At 41.6% G+C, this 20,747-nt stretch overlaps 1 protein-coding gene across 1 annotated transcript in view; it reads left to right on the top strand.

Moving 5' to 3' along the window:
- Positions 1–20,488, top strand: part of qsox2 (quiescin Q6 sulfhydryl oxidase 2) — an 88,403-nt gene extending 67,915 nt beyond the window's left edge. Inside the window, exons 10-12 of the mRNA XM_045708129.2 lie at positions 15,774–15,924; positions 16,141–16,329; positions 16,571–20,488. Of these exons, the coding sequence (XP_045564085.1) occupies positions 15,774–15,924; positions 16,141–16,329; positions 16,571–17,067 (837 nt within the window). The 3' untranslated portion in view covers positions 17,068–20,488. The remainder of the gene's footprint in view (positions 1–15,773; positions 15,925–16,140; positions 16,330–16,570) is intronic.
- The last annotated feature ends 259 nt before the right edge of the window (positions 20,489–20,747 follow it).

Genomic DNA, 20,747 nt, shown 5'->3' with positions numbered 1-20,747 from the left:
TCAACTTGCCAGATTTAAAAATAACCTTACTGGGAAATCACACTTTGCAATAATCTGAGCACTGTGCCCAGAAAAATACGCGTTGCGATACAGACTAGACGTCATGTTGGGGAGATCTAAAATCGAAAATACTATGTAAATAATCCATTACCTTTGATTCTCTTCATCAGATGTCACTTCCAGGTATCACAGGTCCATAACGAATGTAGTTTTGTTCAAAAAAGCTCATCATTTATGTCCAAAAATCTCCGTCTCGTTAGCACATGATGTAAGCCAGCCGGACTTCTCGTCATGAACGAGGGGAAAAAATATATTTCCGTTCGTTCAAACATGTCAAACGTTGTATAGCATAAATCATTAGGGCCTTTTTTAACCAGAACATGAATAATATTCAAGGTGGACGAATGCATAGTCTTTTATAACGTATTGGAACGAGGGTACCCAACATGAAGTAGCGCGCCAGGTGTCTAATGGGACATCACCGTTCCATGGCTCTTGTTCGGTCAGATCTCCCTCCAGAAGACTCAAAACACTTTGTAAAGGCTGGTGACATCTAGTGGAAGCAATAGGAAGTGCCAAAATATTCCTAAACCCCTGTGTTTTTCAATGGGATAGGTTTAAAGTCAATACAACACATCAGGTATCCACTTCCTGTCAGAAAATGTCTCAGGGTTTTGCCTGCCAAATGAGTTCTGTTATACTCACAGACACCATTCAAACAGTTTTGGAAACTTTAGAGTGTTTTCTATCCATATATAATAAGTATATGCATATTCTAGTTACTGGGTAGGATTAGTAACCAGATTAAATCGGGTACATTTTTTTTATCCAGACGTGCAAATGCTGCCCCCTAGACCCAACAGGTTAAGCTTGAAAGGGCTGGTAACTGTGACAGCATGGAATTCAAATGAGGAGATAGACAGATGGGTCAGGGGAGAAAGAGAGAATGTCCACTTGGGAGAGATGAGGATTCCAGTGCCACCACCCCGCTGGCCCGATGCTCTAGGGGTATGCGAGAACACGTGGGCAGACGAGGAGAGAGCCGTAGGAGTAGCAGTGTTATCTGTGGTAATCCATGTTTCCGTCAGCGCCAGGAAGTCTAGGGACTGGAGGGTAGCATAGGCTGAGATGAACTCAGCCTTGTTGGCCGCAGACCGGCAGTTCCAGAGGCTGCCGGAGATCTGGAACTCCACGTGGGTCGTGCGCGCTGGGACCACCAGGTTAGAGTGGCAGCGGCCACGCAGTGTGGAGCGTTTGTATGGCCTGTGCAGAGGGGAGAGAACATGGATAGACAGACACATAGTTGACAAGCTACAGAAGAGGCTACGCTAATGCAAAGGAGATTGGAATGACAAGTGGACTACACGTCTCGAATGTTCAGAAAGTTAAGCTTACGTTGCAAAAATCTTATTGACTAAAATGACGAAAATGATACAGTACTGCTGGCTGGTGGAGTAGGCTAGCTAGCAGTGGCTGCGTTGTTGACTTTGAACGTGTAGCTGGCTAGGTAACCTCGATAGTTTCAGTACTACACCTTGTCATGATACAAAAGCAACTTTGTAGCTAGCGAACATAACACTAATCAAGACATTCCTTTGTAATGTATTTAGTTTCTACAATGCTGCTCGTCGGTAATAGTTGGCTGGGTTTGGAAAAATGGCGTCGCGGGGGACGGAAATAGCTGGCTAGCTAACCTTGATAATTACTAAACTACACAATTATCAAGCTATGACAAAGACAACTATGTAGCTAGCTAACACTGCACTAGTCAAATCGTTCCGTTGTAAAGTATTAGTATCTACAGCGCTGCTAGTCGGTAACGGTTGGCTAGCTAGCAGTGGGTTAATGATGACTAGGTGTGTTGACTAAGTCTGGCGTCGCGGCTGGCTAGATAGCCTCGATAATTACTCTAAACTACACAATTATCTTAGATGCAAAGACAACTATGTAGCTGGCTCACTAACTAACACTAACACTACACTAATCAAGTCGTTCCGTTGTAATGTAATAGTTTCTACAGTGCTGCTAGTCGGTAGAAGTTGGCTGGTTGGCTAGCTAGCAGTGTTGACTAGCTAGCTAGCAGTGATGACTACGTTAGGAGGACGAAGATAGCTAGCCTCGATAATTACTCTAATTACTCTAAACTACACAATTATCTTTGATACAAAGATGGCTATGTAGCTAGCTAAGAAAAATTGCTCAGATCAAACAAATCAAACCGTTGTAATGTAATTAAGTGTAATATAACCTGTGGAGCGAAGCGTAGTGCGACTGCTCGCTCCAAACCGGAAGTCAAGCACTCGTGGGGTATGCATGGGTGTCTGTATGTGCAAGTATTTTAAACAGACAGCTCAGTACATTTAGCTTACACCCCTTACAAAAACAATTAGTGATGAAGTCAATCTCTTTTCCACTTTGAGCCATTGACATGCATGTCATTAATGTTAGCTCTCTGTGTACTTTTAAGCGCCAGCCGTGCTGCCCTATTCTGAGCCAACTGCAAAACAAAAAGTCATTCTTGGTGGTACCTGACCACTCTACTGAACAGTAGGTGGGACAAAACTAGGGCCTGTAGGACCTGCCTTGTTGATAGTGTTAAGGCAGAGCAGCGCTTTTATTATGGACAGACTTCTCTTATGGACAGACTTCTTTAGCTACTGTTGTATCAATATGTTTTGACCATGACAGTTTACAATCCAGGGTCAATTTCCACATTATTCATTAGGAGACATAATACATTGCTTTTAGTTTTGGAAATATTTGGACTAACTTATTCCTTGCTACCCATTCCGAAACTAACTGCAGTTCTTTAAGTGTTGCAGTCATTTCAGTTGCTGTAGTAGCTGACGTGTATAGTGTTGACATCCACATACATACACACTGGCTTTACTCAAGGCCAGTGGCATGTCATTAGTAAAGATTGAAAAAAGTAAGGGGCCTTAACAGCTACCCTGGGGAATTCCTGATTATACCTGGATTATGTTTGAGGCTTCCATTAAAGAACACCCTCTGTGTTCTTTTAGACAAGTAACTCTTTATCCACATTATAGCAAGGTGTGTAAAGCCATAACATAGTTTTTCCAGCAGCACACTATGATCGATAATGTCAATGCTGCATTGAAGTCTAACAGGACAGCCCCCACAATCATTTTATCATCAATTTCTCTGAGCCAATCATCAGTCATTTGTGTAAGTGCTATGCTTGTTGAGTGACCTTCCCTGTAAGCATGGTGAAAGTCTGTATATTTGTTTACTGTGAATAGCATGGTATCTGGTCAAACACCATTTTTTCCTGAAGTTTATTAACCTGTTAGGGCTAGGGGGCAGCATTGACACGGCTGGATAAAAAACATACCCGATTTAATCTGGTTACCACTCCTACTCAGTAACTAGAATATGCATATACTTATTACATATGGATAGAAAACACCCAAAATTTTCTAAAACTGTTTGAATGGTGTCTGTGAGTATAACAGAACTCAAATGGCAGGTCAAAACCTGAGAGATTCCTTTACAGGAAGTGGCCTGTCTGACCATTTGTTGAACTTCTTTTCCATCTCTATCATTTACTAAGGATCTCTGCTCTAACGTGACACTTCCCACGTCGTCCATAGGCGCTCAGAGCCCGGGAAAAAAAAGAATGTCGTCATTCCAGCCCCAGGCTGAAACACATTATCGCCTTTCTCAAGTGGCCCATCAAGAGACACTAGCTTATGCGCGTGACCCCGACCGCCCCCGCCTTTGGGATTTTTTCCTCTGTTTGCCGAAAAGGAGATTCCCTGTCGGAATATTATCGCTTTTCTATGAGAAAAATGTCGTAAAAATTGATTTTAAACAGCGGTTGACATGCTTCGAAGTACGGTCATGGAATACTTAGAATTTTATTGTCACGAATTGCGCCATGCGCGCGACACTTCTTTACTATTTCGGATAGTGTCTGGAACGCACGAACAAAACGCCGCTATTCGGATATAACGATGGATTATTTTGGACCAAACCAACATTTGTTATTGAAGTAGCTGTCCTGGGTGTGTATTCTGACGAAGACAACAAAAGGTAATGAAATTTTTATAATAGTAAATATGATTATGGTGAGTGCTAAACTTGCCGGGTGTCTAAATAGCGAGCCCGTGATGCCTGGGCTATGTACTTAGAATATTGCAAAATGTGCTTTCACCAAAAAGCTATTTTAAAATCGGACATATCGAGTGCATAGAGGAGGTCTGTATCTATAATTCTTAAAATAATTGTTATGCTTTTTGTGAACGTTTATCGTGAGTAATTTAGTAAAATGTTAGCGAATTCCACGGAAGTTTGCGGGGGGTATGCTAGTTCTGAACGTCACATGCTAATGTAAAAAGCTGGTTTTTGATATAAATATGAACTTGATTGAACAAAACATGCATGTATTGTATAACATAATGTCCTAGGGTTGTCATCTGATGAAGATCATCAAAGGTGAGTGCTGCATTTAGCTGTCTTCTGGGTTTTGGTGACATTATATGCTGGCTTGAAAAATGGGTGTCTGATTATTTCTGGCTTGGTACTCTGCTGACATAATCTAATGTTTTGCTTTCGTTGTAAAGCCTTTTTGAAATCGGACAGTGTGGTTAGATTAACGAGAGTCTTATCTTTAAATGGCTGTAAAATAGTCATATGTTTGAGAAATTGAAGTAATAGGATTTTTAAGGTTTTGAAAATCGCGCCACAGGATAGCCGTGGCTGTTACGTAGGTGGGACGAATTCGTCCCGCCTAGCCTAGAGAGGTTAAGGGTTGGTAACAGGCTGATTGGTCGGCTATTTGAGCCAGTAAAAGGGACTTTACTTTTCTTGGGTAGCGGAATGACTTTGGCTTCCAACCAGGCCTGAGGGCACACACTTTATAGTAGGCTTAAATTGAAGATGTGGCAATATCGTCCCCTATTATCTTCAGTAATTTTCCATCCAGATTGTCAGACCCTGGCGGCTTTTCATTGTTGATAGACAACAATAATTTTCTTCACCTCTTCCACACTGACTACGGAATTCAAAAGTATAATTTGGTCAGATATACTTGAATGTATAGTGTCAGCGTTTTGTTGCTGGTGTTTCATACCTAAGTTTGCTTATTTTGCCAAGGAAAAAGTCATTAAAGTAGTTGGCAATATCAGTGGCTTTTGTGATGATGGATCCGAGTTACCCTTTTTTCAAATATTTCATTTAATGTGCTCCGAAGCTTTTTACTTTTTATTTATTTTTGTTTCATAGTATATATTTTTCATATTTAGTTTAGTCACATGATTTCCGAATTTGCAGTACATTTGCCGATCAGTTGGGCTGCCAGACTTATTTGCCATACCTTTTGCCTCCTTCCTCTCAACCATACTATTTTTCAATTCCTCATCAATCCAAGGGGATTTACAGTTTTTACAATCATTTTCTTAATGGGTGCGTGCTTATTAGTAACTGGAATAAGCAATTTCATAAGTGTCAAGTGCAGCGTCTCGTTGCTCCTCATTACACACCACAGACCAGCAAATATTCTTTACATAATCAACATATGAATCACTACAAAACTTATTGTATGACCTCATATACAGACCTCTTAGGCCCAGACTTTGTAACTTTAATTTTCCTATATATGGCTACTATATTGTTATCACTACATCCTATGGATTTGGATACTGCATATTCTAGTTACTGGGCAGGAGTAGTAACCAGATTAAATCGGGTACGTTTTTTTATCCGGCCGTGCAAATACTGCCCCCTATCCCCAACAGGTTAGAGCAAATGTATGCAGCATTAGTAAAGATGTGAAAAATACATGTTGATGATTTCATTCCTGTGCTTTTTGTAAATACCCTAGTAGGTTGACTGACAACCTGAACCAGGTTGCAGGCACTGGTTACAGTTTGACGTTTTTTCTTGAGTGGGCAGCTTTATGAGAGCCAGTCAATATTTAAATCACCCAGAAAATATACTTCTCTGTTGATATCACATACATTATCAACTTGTAGTTGTAGCCAAAGCATAAATTAAGAGAAAAAACACTTGGTATAACCCCACCTTAAACATAGTTTCAATAATGCTAGCTTTTTTGTGATATCATGTGACCTCACATACTTTGGCGAAGACGGGCCTTCCTGTGATTTGTTGAAGATCAGTGTTATGCAGATAACCAGCAGCCTTTTCCCCCAAATATACGGGTGGGGGGTGGGTGACCAGCGGTTAGACACAAGCTCAAGGGTGCACTCTACACACAAGCTAGGTTAAAATCAATAGTTACATATCACAATATTATTTTGGACGATATTCTGTCGATATTTTATCTCCAAGTATCGATTTGTTAAAAAAAAATATATATATAGTGTGTGTGTGTGTGTGTGTTTTTGCTATGTAGCGTTAGCTAGTGCTCGTCAGCTTTTCCTGCGCCAAAACGCCAATATTTTTCATCCTATAGCTTGTTCTCAATCTTCTTTTTATATAGTGTGCCAAAATGTTTTCAACACTTAAATTTACATGACTGATCAAAACAAATGTAATCGTGCTCTCATCTACACCTTTCCAGTGCTTTAAAACTTCTTAAAGTATAGGGGGCAGTATTTTCACGGCCGGATGAAAAACGTACCCAAATTAAACTGGTTACTACTCTGGCCCAGAAACTAGAATATGCATACTATTAGTAGATTTGGATAGAAAACACTCTGACGTTTCTAAAACTGTTTGAATGGTGTCTGTAAGTATAACAGAAGTCATATGGCAGGCAAAAACCTGAGAGAAAGTCAACCAGGAAGTTTCTAATCCCTATCGAAAAACAACAGTGTCTGTGGGGTCACGTTGCACTTCCTAAGGCTTCCATTGGCTGTCAACAGCCTTCATAAAGTTCTTTCAGCACTCTCCTGTCACTGGGCAGATAATAGTAGCTCAGTCAATGAGTGGACTGCCTATGGACAAAGCACTTGGATATGCGCGATCCCGGGAGCGCGCCGTTCCTTCTTTTACTTCTGGAATGAATACGCTATTGTCCGGTTGGAATATTATCGCAATTTTACGTAAAAAATAGCCTAAAGATTGATTGCAAACAATGTTTGACATGTTTCTACTAACGGTAATGGAACATTTTGACTTTGTCTGGAATCACGCTTGCGCATTATGCCATTGGATAGTGACCTGAACGCACGAACAAAACGGAGGTATTTGGACATAAATATGGATTATTTCGAACAAAAAGAACATTTCTTGTGGAAGTTGCAGTCCTGGGAGTGCATTCTGACGAAGATCAGCAAAGGTAAGACAATATTTCTAATACTAATTCTGAGTTTAGTTGACCCCGAACTTGGTGGCTGTCTGTATAGCTTGCTGTGATGGCGAGCTATGTACTCAGAATATTGAAAAATGTGCTTTCTCCGTAAAGCTATTTTAAAATCTGACACAGCGGTTGCATCCAGGGGTACTGTATCTATAATTCTTTAAATAATTTATGTATTTTGTCAACGTTTATGATGAGTGTTTTTGTAAATTGATGTGCACATTCATCTGTGGTTTTGGTGGGAGTACATTTTCTGAACATCACGCGCCAATGTAAAATGCTGTTTTTGGATATAAATATGAACTATATCGAACAAAACATACATGTATTGTGTAACATGATGTCCTAGGAGTGTCATCTGATGAAGATCGTCAAAGGTTAGTGCTTCATTTAGCTGTGTTTAGGGTTTTTGTGACACATATCCTTGCTTGGAAAATGGCTATGTGGTTATTTTTGTCTATGTACTCTCCTAACATAATCTAGTGTTTTGCTTTTGCTGTAAAGCCTTTTTGAAATCGGACAATGTGGTTACATTAAGGAGAAGTGTATGTTTGAGAAATTGAAATTATGATATTTTTGCATATTTGTATTTCGCGCCATGCTATTTCACTGGCTGTTGAATAATGTGGGACGGTCACGTCCGACCTTGCCCAGAGAGGTTAATATCTTTGAGGGGAGTGAAGGTAAGTGGCCAGGGCTCATTTTTAGAATGAATGACAGCACGATGCCTCTCGATTTCAACAAGTTTAGGATAGTGTATCGATTGCTTTGCTACATAAAATCTAAATAATATGAACTGGTGAAATTACTGCAATACTGTTAATATATTTTGGTCGCTTTTCATGTCACTGATCACGCAACATCGGTAGAAAGTGGGGGACCTGTTTTATGAATCGATTTAACGTTCGCTCCTGCAAATGGCTACTTGTTGACAAAATGAAAGTCTGAGCCACTTGTATTTATAACTACAATGTTGATTGTAAGTGACAACTTTATTCTACTACATTACTAGCTAGCTAGATAATTATTTTGCGTATAATTCAGCCTGATTTCATTGATCTGTAGCATGTTATCTTGAATGGGCCAAGTCAGCTGCAAGTTTGAGCTAGCGTTTTCAAATTGGACATGCTAGCTAACATGCAAAAAAAAATAAAAAAAAATTGGAAATTAACTATTTACTTTCAATAATCATACAATACGTTTTAATTACAATAAAGTACAGGGGGTTAAAGTATCAAACTTTATTTCCTCAAAAACACATTTTCATTAAATGTTGGTTTTTGCCAACGAATGGCCGCGACATCCGACAGGTTCTTGTAGGCCGCCACAAAATTAGTAGGGGTGCAACCGTTCACTAAATCAGTGGTTTGGTATGTACCTCTGTTCTTGGGCCACTGTTCTGTGGGGGGTTTCAGTCCAAAAGTAGGGACAATTTTTCAAATTAGCAATGGTAACAAGTACATGTTAAATTCCATAGAGAATGATAACTAAATGCTAACGAGCAAAGTGCGAACATATTGTACAGTTTCACGTAAACTATACAAGTAACTCAAATGCTACTTGCAGTTTGTTGCACACACTAAACAAATATTAGCCAGCAAGGCTCTTGATCCAGGAGGGGATTCTCTGCTGTTATCAAGCAAAGGCTTGATTACGGAAGAAGCTAACCACTAAGCTAGATAGCTAACTAGCTACTAAATTAGCAAACCAAATGCACAACTGCAGAGCATTTGGCACATTTTAGACAGTAAACTTAACCTCTTGGGGCTAGGTGGGACGCTAGCGTGCCACCCGTGGTGCACTCCATCAACAGCAGGTGCATTTCAAGAGCGGCAAATTTGAATCCAAATAAATGTCAAAATTCAAATTTTTCAAAAATACAACTATTTTACACCATTTGAAAGATAAACATCTCCTTAATCTAACCACGTTTTACGATTTCAAAAAGGTTTTATGGCGAAAGCATAAATTTAGAGTATGTTAGGACAGTACATTTACAAGAGTTGTGTGTAATGTTTTGTCAAGTCAAAGACAGGGTCACCAAAACCATAAAACCAGCTAAAATGATGCACTAACCTTTTACAATCTCCATCAGATGACACTCCTAGGACATTATGTTAGACAATGCATGCATTTTTAGTTCTATCAAGTTCATATTTATATCCAAAAACAGCGTTTTACTATGGCATTGATGTTGAGGAAATCGTTTCCCTCCAATAACCGGCAGTCAAGTCAGCGTAACAAATTAAATAATTAAAATTGGTAAAATATTATATTGTCATTTAAAGAATTATAGATTTACATCTCTTGAACGCAATCAACTTGCCAGATTTAAAAATAACCTTACTGGGAAATCACACTTTGCAATAATCTGAGCACTGCGCCCAGAAAAATACGCGTTGCGATACAGACTAGACGTCATGTTGGGGAGATCTAAAATCGAAAATACTATGTAAATAATCCATTACCTTTGATTCTCTTCATCAGATGTCACTTCCAGGTATCACAGGTCCATAACGAATGTAGTTTTGTTCAAAAAAGCTCATCATTTATGTCCAAAAATCTCCGTCTCGTTAGCACATGATGTAAGCCAGCCGGACTTCTCGTCATGAACGAGGGGAAAAAATATATTTCCGTTCGTTCAAACATGTCAAACGTTGTATAGCATAAATCATTAGGGCCTTTTTTAACCAGAACATGAATAATATTCAAGGTGGACGAATGCATACTCTTTTATAACGTATTGGAACGAGGGTACCCAAGATGAACTCGCGCGCCAGGTGTCTAGTGGGACATCATCGTTCCATGGCTCTTGTTCGGTCAGATCTCCCTCCAGAAGACTCAAAACACTTTGTAAAGGCTGGTGACATCTAGTGGAAGCAATAGGAAGTGCCAAAATATTCCTAAACCCCTGTGTTTTTCAATGGGATAGGTTTAAAGTCAATACAACACATCAGGTATCCACTTCCTGTCAGAAAATGTCTCAGGGTTTTGCCTGCCAAATGAGTTCTGTTATACTCACAGACACCATTCAAACAGTTTTGGAAACTTTAGAGTGTTTTCTATCCATATATAATAAGTATATGCATATTCTAGTTACTGGGTAGGATTAGTAACCAGATTAAATCGGGTACATTTTTTTTATCCAGACGTGCAAATGCTGCCCCCTAGACCCAACAGGTTAATAGTTAGACGAAATCTAGCTGGCAAACATTTAGTTGTGAATTCCATACTATAATTAGATCACCTGGCGCAAGCTGCACAACAGTGAGTGACTCACAAGGCTCCTGTCTCTTGTTGTTGTGTGCTGGTAAACAGACACAACGTAACTGGGGACTACCGTAAGCTTCATAATAATGTGACAGGTGAAATGAAGAAAACAATATTCTTTATCTCCTAACGTATTGTGCAAGTTGACTGCAGGTATTTACAAATATTCACATTTTTGAAAATATTTCAAATAGTTTCAACGGTATTGAAACAGTACATTCGGAAAGTATTCAGACCCCTTGACTTTTTCCACATTTTGTTACGTTACAGCCTTATTCTAATCTACACAGAATATGTTTTGCAAATTTATTTAAAAAAATAAACTGAAATATACATTTACATTAGTATTCAGACCCTTTACTCAGTACTTTGTTGAAGCACCTTTGACAGAGATTACAGCTTCGAGTCTTCTTGGATATGACGCTACAAGATTGGCACTCCTGTATTTGGGGAGTTTCTCACATTCTTCTCTGTAGATCCTCTCAAGCTCTGTCTGGCTGGATGGGGAGCGTCACTGCACAGCTATTTCCAGGTCTCTCCAGAGATGTTCTATTGGGTTCAGGGCCACTCAAGGACATTCAGAAACGTGTCCCGAAGCCACTCCTGCATTGTCTTGGATGTGTGCTTGGGTCATTGTCCTGTTGGAAGGTGAACCATCGCCCCAGTCAGAGGTCCTGAGCATTCTGGAGAAGGTTTTCATCAATGATCTTTCTGTACTTTCCGCCATTCAGTCTCCCAGTGCCTGCCTCTGAAAAACATCCCCACAGCATGCTGCTGCCACCATCATACTTCACCGTAGGGATCGTTACAGGTTTCCTCCAGACGTGATGCTTTCATCAGACCAGAGAATCTTGTTTCTCATGGTCTGAGAGTCCTTCAGGTGCCTTTTGGCAAACTCCAAGCGGGCTGTCATGTGCCTTTTACTGAGGAGTGGCTTTCGTTTATAAACTCTACCATAAAGGACTGATTAGTGGAGTGCTGCAGAGATGGTTGTCCTTCTGGAAGGTTCTTTATCTCCACAGAGGAACTCTGGAGCTCTGTCAGAGTGACCATCGGGTTCTTGGCCATCTCCCTGACCAAGGCCCTTTTCCCCCGATTGCTCTGTTTGGCCGTGTGGCCAGCTCTAGGAAGAGTCTTTGTGGTTCCAAACTTCTTCCATTTAAAAATGATGGAGATCACTGTGTTCTTGGGGACCTTCAATGTTTGGTACCCTTCCCCAGATCTGTGCCTCGACGCAATCCTGTCTCGGAGCTTTACGGACAATTCCTTCCACCTCATGGCTTGATTTTTGCTCTGACATGCACTGTCAACTGTGGTTCCTTATATAGACAGGTGTGTGCCTTTACAAATCATGTCCAATCAATTGAATTTACCACAGGTGGACTCCACATCTCAAGGATGATCAATGGAAACAGGATGCACCTGAGCTCAATTTCGAGTCTTGTAAGCAAAGGGTCTGAATACTTATGTAAATAAGGTATTTGTTTTCTTTATTTTTTATACATTTGCAACAATTTCTGAGACCTGTTTGCGCTTTGTCATAATTGGGTATTGGTTGTAGATTATGAAAACCTTTCATTTAATCAATTTTATAATAAGGCTGTAACGTAACAAAATGTGGAAACCGGGAATGGGTCTGAATACTTTCCGAATGCACTGTATGGTATACAGCCCAAGCCTATAGGCTACTGTATCAGGCCTCAAAGTAGAGCTGGGACGATCAACAGAAAATTGCTCACAGACATTGCATTGCCTCCCTCTTACTGAAGCATTTTGCTTATGTAAGTCAGTCATTTTCCGTGGTTTTGCTTGTTTCCTGTAGATTTATTCTAAAACCAAAATTTGGTCAACAGTAATAGCCTATACATTGTTGATTCCTGCTATGAAAGTATCTGGCTCCCCGTTTCAATCATTTAATTAATCAATCTATTGAATTTATAGAGCCCTTTTTACAACCGATATTGTCACAAAGTGTTTATACAGAAACCGAGCCTAAAACCCAGCAGCCCAGCAAGCAATGCAGATGTAGAATGCACGGTGGCTAGGAAACACTCCCTAGAAATGCAGGAACCTAGGACGAAACCTAGAGAGCATTCATGCTCTAAGGAGTAGATAGTTCTCTTCTTGCTGTGCCAGGTGGAGATTGAGTATATGGCCATTAAGGCCAGATTGTTTTTCAAAATGTTCAAACGTTCATAGAAGAGTCAAATAGAAAGTTCAAATAATAATCACAGTGGTTGTGGAGTGTCCAAGAGGCCAGCACTTTGTGAATTATTGTCAGTTGGCTTTTCATAGCCGAGCATTCAGACGTTGAGACAGCATGTGTGGGGGAGGGGGTTGGGGGGGTCTGGTGAACAGGTCAGGGTTCCATAGACGCAGGCAGAACAGCAGAAACTGGGTCAGCAGCATGACCACGTGGACTAGGGACGGGCACTGCCAGGTAGTCCAGAGGCATGATCCGAGGGTTCAAGTCCTCCGGTAGGGGAGAGAGAGTTGGGAGAATTAGAGGAAGCATGTCTGGGATCACACAGGACACCAAATAAGACCGGAGAATTACACCAGATATGACAGACTGACCCTAGCCCCCCGGGAACATAGACTATTGCAGTATAGATACAGGAGACTGAGACGGGGGGGTCGGGGAAACCGTGGCCCAGACCAAAGTTACCCCCAGACAGGGACAACCAGGCAGGATATAACCCCACCCACTTTGGCAGAGCACAGCCCCCACACCACTAAAGGGAAATCAACAGGCCACTAACTTATAACCCTGAGACATGGCTGAGTATAGCCCACAAAGATTTCCCCACCGCACACCCGAGGAAAGGAAGGCTGGATGGAAGAGGAGCACCATCAAGCCAGTGAAGATAGGGTCGCTGGCCAGGCAGAGACAGCAAGGGTGGTTCGTCACTCCAGTGCCTTGCCGTTCGCCTTCGCACCGTGACTACACTCAATCATAGAACCTACTCAATCTTTAATAAAGACTTGAAGGTAAAGACTGAGTCTTACGTGTAGGTAGGTACGGCAGAACCAAATCGTAGAGATTCAGTGCATTTGGAAAGTATTCAGACCCCTTCACTTTTTCCACATTTTGTTACGTTACAGCCTAATTCTAAAATGGATTAAATCAATTATAATCTCATCAATCTACACACAATACCCCATAATGACACTGAAAATATATATGTTTTTGCAAATGTATTGCTAATAAATAAAAACATACCTTATTTACAGAAATATTCAGACCCTTTGCTATGAGACTCAAAATTGAGCTCAGGTGCATCCTGTTTCCATTTATCATCGATGTTTCTACAACTAGATTGGAATCCACCTGTGGTAAATTCAATTGATTGGAAAGGCACACACCTGTCTAAATAAGGTTCCACAGTTGACAGTGCATGTCAGAGCAAAAAACAAGCCACGAGGTCGAAGAAATTGTCCGTAAAGCTCCAAGACAGGATTTTGAGGATGCACAGATCTGGGGAAGGGTACCAAAACATGTCTACAGCATTGAATGTCCCCAAAAACACAGTGGCCTCCATTCTTAAATGGAAGAAGTTTGGAACCACCAAGCCACCCGGCAAAACTGAGAAAATGGGGGAGAAGGGACTGGGAGGTGACCAAGAACCCGATGGTCACTCTGACAGAGCTCCAGTTCCTCTGTGGATGGGAAAACCTTCCAGAAGGACTCTGCAGCATTTCACCAATCAGGCCTTTATGGTAGAGTGGCCAGAAAGGAAGCCACTCCTCAGGAAAAGGCACATGACAGCCCACTTGGAGTTTGCCTAAAGGACTATCAGACCATGAGAAACAAGATTCTCTGGTCTGATGAAACCAAGATTGAACTCTTTGGCCTGAATGCCAAGCGTCACGTCTGGAGGAAGCCTAGCACCATCCCTACGGTGAAGCATGGTGGTGGCAGGATCATGCTGTGGGGATGTTTTTCATTGGCAGGACTGGGAGAATAGTCAGGATCGAGGGAAAGATGAACGGAGCAAAGTACAGAAAGATCCTTGATGAAAACCTGCTCCAGAGCGCCCAGGTCCCCAGACTGGGTCAAGGGTCACCTTCTAACAGGACAATGACCCTAAACACACAGCCAAGTCAACGCAGGAGTGGCTTCAGGACAGGTCTCTGAATGTCCCAGCCAGAGCCCGGACCTGAACCCGATCGAACATCTCTGGAGAGACCTGAAAATAGCTGTGCAGCGACACTCCCCATCCAACCTGACAGAGCTTGAGAGGATCTTTAGAGAAGAATGGGAAAAACTCCCCAAATATAGGTGTGCCAAGCTCAAGACTGTATTCGCTGCCAAAGGTGCTTCAGCAAAGTATTGTGTAAAGAGTCTGAATACTTATGTAAATGTGATATTTCAGCAAAAAATTCAAAACATGTCGTAGCTTTGTCGTTATGTGGTATTGTGTGTAGATTGATGAGGGAAAGAAAACAATTTCATCAATTTTAGAATAAGGCTGTAACGTAACAAAATGTGGAAGAAGTCAAGGGGTCTGAATACTTTCCCGAATGCACTGTATATCACCCAACTAGTTCAATGTAAACTTTTTTCCTCACTGCCCTGACCCAAAATCTACTGGAATAATTTAAGTGCATTGGTGTCATGTCGGGCTCAAATTGACGGGCGCTCTCTCTTTTTTTTCAACTGTGTTTTTACCATGATTGCATTTAGAAATGTTTTGCAATGACTGGGCTTATCAGAATGCAAGTTTCTCTCCATGTGGGACTAACAACTTGAAAGCGCCTCCGGAGGAATACCTGTGGAATACCAGTGGAATAGTTTAGCCTACCACTCTGGGGATGTCTGATTTTGCTGTTCTGTAACATCACTCATCTTGCTGGCTGAGAATAATTTAATGTGGACAGCTGTAGTACATGCGCTTTGGCAGAATTGTTTTTTTCCATGTTCCTAATTGGCACATTGTGTTCAAAAATGTAATTTGGTTCACCTCATGCATAGCACATCCTGTGAACCGGTGGCCCATACTAGACAGTCCTGTTCAAATACACGTCATTACAGCCTTAATAATACAGTATGTGGTAGATGGAAAAACCTTGGTCCACTTTTCGCGAACTGCATTACCGAAACGGGCAGCTTGTGACAGGCCAGTTTGGTTCAGTCCAGTGAACCATAACACCCCTGATCTACTCTGTGGCTTAGTAGTGAGTTTTTCCTGACTCTCTCCCTGACCACCTTAAGATTTCAGGGATGTTCCTGAGTGACCAGCTGCAATGGGTGGGTTGCCAGGGAAGCAGAGTCGGACTGAGGGGCTACCCCTGTTCACTGTGGACCCTGTTCCATGTGCTGACCGTCCAGGCGGCTAGCCGGCCCGACGCATTGGCCAACACCGGTACGTACGCATGCACGTACATGCAGCGAAATACTTGTGTAATTAAGAAACATCCATGTCATAGCGACACTGCCCACCTTCGAAAATAGATGACAACATCACGATTTGTACCATCATGAATATCTCAACTGTGGGTTGATTATGAAATGTGTGTCTTGTCAAGAAATCGACTGTGCTTCTCTCGTTCCCCTGACCACCTCCCTTCTGTCCCACCAGGCCTGGAGGAGAATCCCAAGGCAGTGCTGCAGACAATGCGCAAGTACATTGTGAACTTCTTCGGCTGCCAGGAGTGTGGGAAGCACTTTGAGGAGATGGCCGTGGCGTCTCTGCCCCAGGTGAAGTCTGTGGACCAGGCGGTACTGTGGCTCTGGAGGAAACACAACCAGGTCAATGGACGCCTCGCAGGTGGGGAACCTACCTCTATATCGGCATCGTTTGAGATCTCAAACCTAACCTGGAGAATATGCTGTCATTAGAAGTATGTAATGCGTATAGTAGATATATACTGTGGAATAGGTTAGTAAGCTATGTGTGTTAGAATTGAGTAGGCCGGTCAAAATGACTGGTCTCGACTTAGGAGATATGGGCCAACAATAACTTGACCTGGTGTTATACCTGTGTTATTGACCCTGTGTCCTCTGTGTAGGAACAATGAGTGAAGACCCTCACTTCCCCAAGACCCAGTGGCCCAGCCCGGACCTCTGCCCCACCTGCCACGAGGAGCAGGATGGCATCCACGTGTGGAACGAAGACAAGGTGCTCATGTTCCTCAAGCAGCACTACGGGGCCGCCAACATCTCCCCCAAACACATGTACAGCAGTCAGCATGAGCCAAACCAGGAGGCCCTCGGATCTCCTGACAACAAGCCCATTAAAGCCACACAGGAAAAGACAGTGGCCCCTGAGAGCTCCCTACTCCATGCCAAGCAGAGTGACGTGGAGGGAGCAGGGCAGGCGGGCACAGGGGCCCACAGGGAGACCAGGCCGGGGGTAAGCTTCCTGGGTCTGGGCTTCTCCAGTGTGGACATGAGTCTGTGCGTTGTGCTCTACGCTTTCTCCTGTGTCTTTCTCATGGTCATGTTCTTCTTTTTCCGAGTCCGCTCCAAAAGGTGGAAGATCCGCTACAATCGTCCATATGTATAGCAGTCTACTGGTCCAGGTCTGCACATTTGACTGAGTTTTGTTTTTTTGGAATTGAGTTTTCCTTTTTAAATGTAGATTAGAAGGTTGCATTTTTTATTTATTTGTTTATGTTTTGTATAATATTTGCTGTGAAGAAACAGTCTCCAGATGTTGAAGTATTTCACAATAGTGACTGGTTGAAACAGTTTTAGTCCCATAACAGAACCCCATAACATTGTCATGGGGGAAGGACTTGACTGTACACAATTCATTCCCAATACAATGTCTCTTAGCTATGATGGTAAGGAATTATTTTTAGTATAAAGCCGTGACAGAGTCCAATTAATCAAGTGTTTTTTTATATCTTTCTATCTAATTCAACGGTATTGGTCATGTTTTAATGGACTAAGGAAGCTCTGGAATATTTGTATTGACTACTACTAAAATCTTACTGTGTGAATTTATGATTTCAACCTCAATGTATTATTTTCCAGACATATCAAGGCGATCACTTATTACAACCTATTAATGTTGGCCCATAACCATGAGAAAGAGAGGTAGCAAGTACAGCCTTATTTTACCCAAGTGCTTGTTGTCTAAATACTTGGTGTGCATTTGAAGTCCTCTGTATTCTCTCAGACCCTAGGTGGCCTTAACGTGATTTCATTATTCATTCTAGTCAAGATAATATGTGGTATTACTGTTAAAAAGTTTGGGGTCACTTAGAAATGTCCTTGTTTTTAAAATATTTTTGTCAATTTTTAAAATAACATCAAATTGATCGGAAATACAGTGTCGACATTGTTAATATTGTAAATTACTATTGTAGCTGGAAACGGCTGATTTAAAAACTTTTTTTTTTAAATGGAATCTCTACATAGGCATACAAAGGCCCATTATCACTCCTGTGTTCCAATGGCACGTTGTATTAGCTAATCCAAGTTTATAATTTTAAAGGGCTAATTGATCATTAGAAAACCCTTTTGTAATTATGTTAGCACAGCTGAAAACTGTTGTGCTCATTTAAAGATGCAATAAAACTGGCCTTCTTTAGACTAGTTGAGTATCTGGAGCATCAGCATTTGTGGGTTCTGGCTCAAAATGGCCAGAAACAAAGAACTTTCTTCTGAAACTCGTCAGTCTATTCTTGTTATGAGAAATTAAGGTTATTCCATGCGAGAAATTGCCAAGAAACTGAAGATCTCGTACAACGCTGTGTACTACTCCCATCACAGAACAGTGCAAACTGTCTCTAACTAGAATAGAACGAGGAGTGGGAGGCCACGGTGCACAACTGAGCAAGAGGACAAGTACGTTAGTGTCTAGTTTGAGAAACAGACGCCTCACAAGTCCTCAACTGGCAGCTTCCATTAAATAGTACCCGCAAAACACCAGTCTCAACATCAACAGTGAAGAGGCGACTCCAGGATGCTGACCTTCTAGGCAGCCGTTTCCAGCTACAATTCTCATTTCCAATATTTCAGATCAATTTTATGTTATTTTAATGGACAAAAAAAATAGCTTTTCTTTAAAAAAGGACATTTCTAAGTGACCCCAAACTTTTTAACAGTAGTGTATATACAAAAGTATGTGGACATCCCTTAAAATGTGTGAATTCGGCTATTTCATCCACACTCGTTTCTGACAGGTGTATAAAATCGAGCACACAGCCATGTAATCTCCATAGACAAACATTGGCAGTGGAATGGCCTTACTGAAGAGCTCAGTGACTTTTAACGTTGCACCGTCATAGGATGCCACCTTTCCAACAAGTCAGTTCACCAAATGTCTGCCCTGCTAGAGCTGCCCCGGTCAACTGTAAGTGCTGTTATTCTGAAGTGGAAACGTCTAGGAGGAACAACGGCTCATCCGTAAAGTGGTAGGGCACACAAGCACACACAACAGGACCACCGAGTGATGTAGTGCGTAAAAATCATATGTCCTCGGTTGCAACACTGACTACCGAGTTCAAAACTGCCTCTGTAAGCAACGTCAGCACAAGAACTGTTCGTCGGATGCTTCATGAAATGGGTTTCCATGGCCAAGCAGCTGCACATAAGCCTAAGATCACCATGTGCAATGCCAAGCATCGGCTGGAGTGGTGTAAATCTCGCCACCATTGGACTCTGGTGCAGTGGAAATGCTTTCTCTGGAGTGATGAATCACGCTCCACCGTCTGTCAGTCCGACGGATGAATCTGGGTTTGGCGGGTGCCAGGAGAATGCTACCTCCCCCAATGCATAGTGCCAACTGTAAAGTTTGGTGGGGGAGGAATAATGGCTTGGGGCTGTTCTTCATGGTTCAGGCTTGGCCCTTGCGTTCCAATGAAGGGAAATCTTCATGCTACAGCGTTCAATGACATTCGAGATGATTCTGTGCTTCCAACTTTGTGGCAACAGTTTGGGGAAGGCCCTTTCCTGTTTCAGAATGATAATGCTCCTGTGCACAAAGCGAGGTCCATACAGAAATGGTTTGTCTTGATAGGTGTGGAAGAAATTGACTGGCTTGCAAAGAGCCCTGACCTCAACCCCATCGAACACCTTTGGGATGAATTGGAATGCTGAATGCGAGCCAGGACTAATCGCCCAACATCAGGGCCCGACCTCACTAGTGCTCTTGTGGCTGAATGGAAGCAAGTCTCCGCAGCAATGTTCCAACATCTAGTGGAAAGCCTTCCCAGAAGAGTGGAGACTGTTATAGCAGCAAAAGAGGGACCAACTCCATATTAATGCCCATGATTTTAGAATGAGATGTTCGACGAGCATACTTTTGGTCATGTAATGTACTACAAATAGGGCTGTAGCCAGTTATCTTCAGAATGTATAGGTCATAGTGCATTACACAAACAAAACTGACACCCAATATTACTCAAATATCCTTGTGTTAATAAAAGGTGATCTGATGGTTCATCTGCCCGTACATTGTCTTTGAAAAGCTTATTTCTCTACTTAAAATGGATTTATTTGATGCATAAAATGACAAACATTGGATAGAAACTTGTCCGATGGTGACATGATTGAGTAAATAGCATAGAGTCACAAAATTGCTCATCTGTATTCTGGTTTTATGAAATGTGTGTTTCTATATCTGAAATTGGGCACGTTTTTCAGCTAACTGCAATGTTACTGTAATTTGAGACAATGTCTATAATGCATGTGATATGCAGGTATGAATGGAAGCACTTACTGTAGCTCTGAACCAAGTTAGACTTGGTGCTTCTCAAAATAGAATGCTCTACAATATTTTGAATAGAACATATATGTTTTGTTCCAGGTGCTGGTCCTTGATAATGTTATTTTATTTAATTTTTTGCCAAAAGTAACTGTTATTGGAACTTTGAATTCACAATAGATTGGTGGTATCCCCTGATACTTGAATATTTTAAGTGTAAATTGACTTCCCTGATCAATTCTGTGAAATAAATAATATTATGCCACATAAACATAGACCAAGCTTACTTAATTGTACAATTTGCTACATAATTTAGCTCGGTCAGATTGTCGCCAGGATCTGATCGAACTGGAAAATAAAACATTTAAATTATGTAAATAGGTGTTAATTTGTTTGTTACTTCTAGTGTGTGTTCTCGCTATGTGGAGAAAATGCATTTAAATGTGTCACCGCTACTTCATGTTGAAAAAGTGATGGACAAGTTGCACAAACCGTTTTGGCACGTACTACTTTTGAGCTGCTGGAAATCA

This window comes from Salmo salar, chromosome 26 (genome assembly GCF_965601325.2).
Source record: "Salmo salar chromosome 26, fSalSal1, whole genome shotgun sequence".
Lineage (NCBI taxonomy): Eukaryota > Metazoa > Chordata > Actinopteri > Salmoniformes > Salmonidae > Salmo > Salmo salar.
The sequence above is the reverse complement of the archived record's forward strand: the minus strand, read 5'-3'. Positions and strand labels throughout refer to the sequence as shown.